Source organism: Microtus oregoni, unplaced genomic scaffold, assembly GCF_018167655.1.
Source record: "Microtus oregoni isolate MIOR12 unplaced genomic scaffold, Mior012 000056F_ref0000123, whole genome shotgun sequence".
Taxonomy (NCBI): Eukaryota; Metazoa; Chordata; class Mammalia; order Rodentia; family Cricetidae; genus Microtus; species Microtus oregoni.
In genome coordinates, this window is record NW_024543832.1 from 6,947,676 (window position 1) to 6,950,212 (window position 2,537).

General features: G+C 51.3%; 1 protein-coding gene across 1 annotated transcript; it reads right to left on the bottom strand.

Moving 5' to 3' along the window:
* Positions 1 to 1,004: 1,004 nt before the first annotated feature.
* LOC121438551 (histone acetyltransferase p300-like) lies at positions 1,005 to 2,327 on the bottom strand. Its single transcript, XM_041638803.1, has one exon. It carries the CDS (start codon positions 2,325 to 2,327, stop codon positions 1,005 to 1,007), a length of 1,323 nt encoding a protein of 440 aa, XP_041494737.1.
* Between the last annotated feature and the right edge of the window lie 210 nt (positions 2,328 to 2,537).

Consider the following 2,537-nt stretch of genomic DNA (forward strand, 5'->3'; position numbering starts at 1 on the left):
ATGTTAGTGATGGTCTGTTTGCGCGCCTTGGTCAGCCATCTCTCTCCATCTTTTAATTGATAACCTAGGTAAATGACTTGCTTCTGGCATATCTGAGCCTTCCTGGCTGATGCCCGATAGCCTGCTTGTCCCAATGTCTGTAGGAGGGCCTTATGCCATGATATGCTTCATGGGACATGGGGTACTGCTTGATTGAAACAGGAGTAGCTGTTGCCTTCAATTGAATGATGAGTGGAGGTTGTTGTATAGCCATCCCCATTCCCCCAGTCTCTGCCCATGCCAATGGAAAGTCATTGAGCCAAGGGGCCATGTCAATTGTCTGTTGCCCCGGGGGCTCGTAAAGTCTATATTCATCCTCCAGCTGGAGGGTCAAAATTTGGAGGGGACCTCCATCTGGGCCCGTTATCTTAGCCCCTGTGTCCTCAAAATGAATTTGGGCCCTTAGCTTGGTGAGGAGGTCTCTACCCAACAAGGGATAGGGACAGTCCGGAACATGCAGAAAGGAATGCGTCACCTTACCAGTAGCCAGCTGAACCTTCCGATTAGTTGTCCATCAATATCTCTTGCCACCAGTGGCTCCTTGGACCCAAGCAGATCGTTCGCTGAGTGGCTCTGAAGTCTAAGTCAGGACTGAATTCTGGGCCCTGGTGTCTACTAGGAAGGTGACTGGTTGCCCCCCGACATCAAGAGTTATCCTGGACTCAGGGGGGGGGGGGGCTCCTGGCCCTGAGTTCCCTAATCCCCTCTAAGGTGAGGAGGGAGGTTCGGGGCCTGGGCTTTCTAGGTCCTTTGTTCCTCCTGGGGCAATCCTTAATCCAGTGTCCTCGTTCTTTACAATAGGCGCATTGGTCTCTGTCCACCTTGGCCCTACGTCGTTCTCCCTTCCTGTCTCCCTCTCTATTTTGTCCCTGAACCACGGTGGCCAACACCCTAGTTAATTCCTTGTTTCTCCTCTTGTTGAAAATCTTCTCTGCCTCTTTTAGTAAGTCTTGTACAGTATATCCCTAGAGACCCTCAAGCCTCTGCAATTTGCTTCTAATATCCGGACTAGACTGCCAAATGGAAGACATGGATACACTTGTAGCTTGCCCTGGATCTTCAGGGTCATAGGGGGTATACATCCTATAAGCATCCTTGAGCCTTTCTAAGAAGGCTGAGGGTGTCTCTTCATTTCCCTGTATTACTTGCTTAACCTGGGCCAAATTGGTGGGGCGGCGTGCTGCCCCTCGGAGACCCACGATTAGCAACTGGCGATAGAGGCATAGGTGTCCCCTACCTGTAGCTGTAGTGAAATCCCAGTCAGGTCGCGTCAGAGGGAAAGCCTCGTCAATTTCGTTAGGCAAAAGGGTTGGGCTCCCGTTGTCACCTGGGACGTTTTTCCGAGCCTCCAAAAAGACTCTTTGCTTTTCCTCCGAGATCAGCAGGGTTTGCAAGTGTTGCTGGCAATCATCCCAAGTGGGGTGGTGGGTGACTAAAATAGACTCAATCAGGTTAGTCAGCGTTATTGGATCTTTGGAGAATGGGGGGTTATGGTGTTTCCAATAGTATAGATCTGAGGCAAAGAATGGCCAGTATTGCTGTCGGCCATTTGGGCCCTCTCTCAAGGGTAGGGCATGAGTAGTGGAATCAGGGGGTGGTTTGCGCCTTCCCGGGAGTCTTCCCGCCATGGGTGAAGGGGCTGGGGAGACTTGTGCAGGCTGTCCACCTGCTGCTGCAGTCTCTGACCCATCCGGACTCTCTGGTTCCTCTGGATCTGCATAAGGAGGGGGTTCTTCTGATAGAAGGTCAGTGAGGGGAGAGTTAGGGTTCGGAGGAAGGACGGGAGGGGGCGCAGGGGTAGGTTTCAGAGGTTTTTCTTTGGGAACCTTCTCCTTAAGAATGGTGGGGTATAGGGAAGAAGAGGGTAGGGCAGGGGAAGGTGCAGGAGGAAGAGGCACAAGTGGTTGGCTCTCCTGGGGAGGGGGAGCCTTAGGGGCTATAGGGGTAAGAGGAGGTTGGGGTTTGTTAGAGATGTTGTTAGAGATGACAAAGGGCTGGACCCATAGGGGCGGGTCACGTGCCAAACTTTCCCAGTTAACAATGTAGGCGCGTTGGTCCGGGTGTCCATGTGGTCCTGGGCTGAACACTTTTGCCTTAACCTGGGAAATAATATTGAGATTGAAAGTGCCGTCTCTTGGCCATTCTGATTCAACAGTAGGCCACTCGGACGAACAAAAGATCACCCATTTCTTCTTTCGAACATCGACTGACAGGTTGTCGGCTCGGGCGCGGACGTCAGGCCAGTGGTCTAAAGTAAGGCTTAATGGGGTGGTTAGGGTTTGTCCCATCTTCTCGAAGAGAAGGGAACCAAATATAAAAACAAACAAAAAACAAAAAAACACACAAAGACAGAGACAGAACAGATGCTGACAGAACAGACAGACAGAACAGATGCTGACAGAACAGACAGACAGAACAGATGCTGACAGAACAGACAGACAGAACAGATGCTGACAGAACAGACAGAGACAGAACAGACGCTGACAGAACAGACAGAC

Excerpts from the sequence above, each read along its gene's own strand:
- LOC121438551 (XM_041638803.1), bottom strand. The coding sequence starts at position 2,327 with ATGGGACAAACCCTAACCACCCCATTAAGCCTTACTTTAGACCACTGG.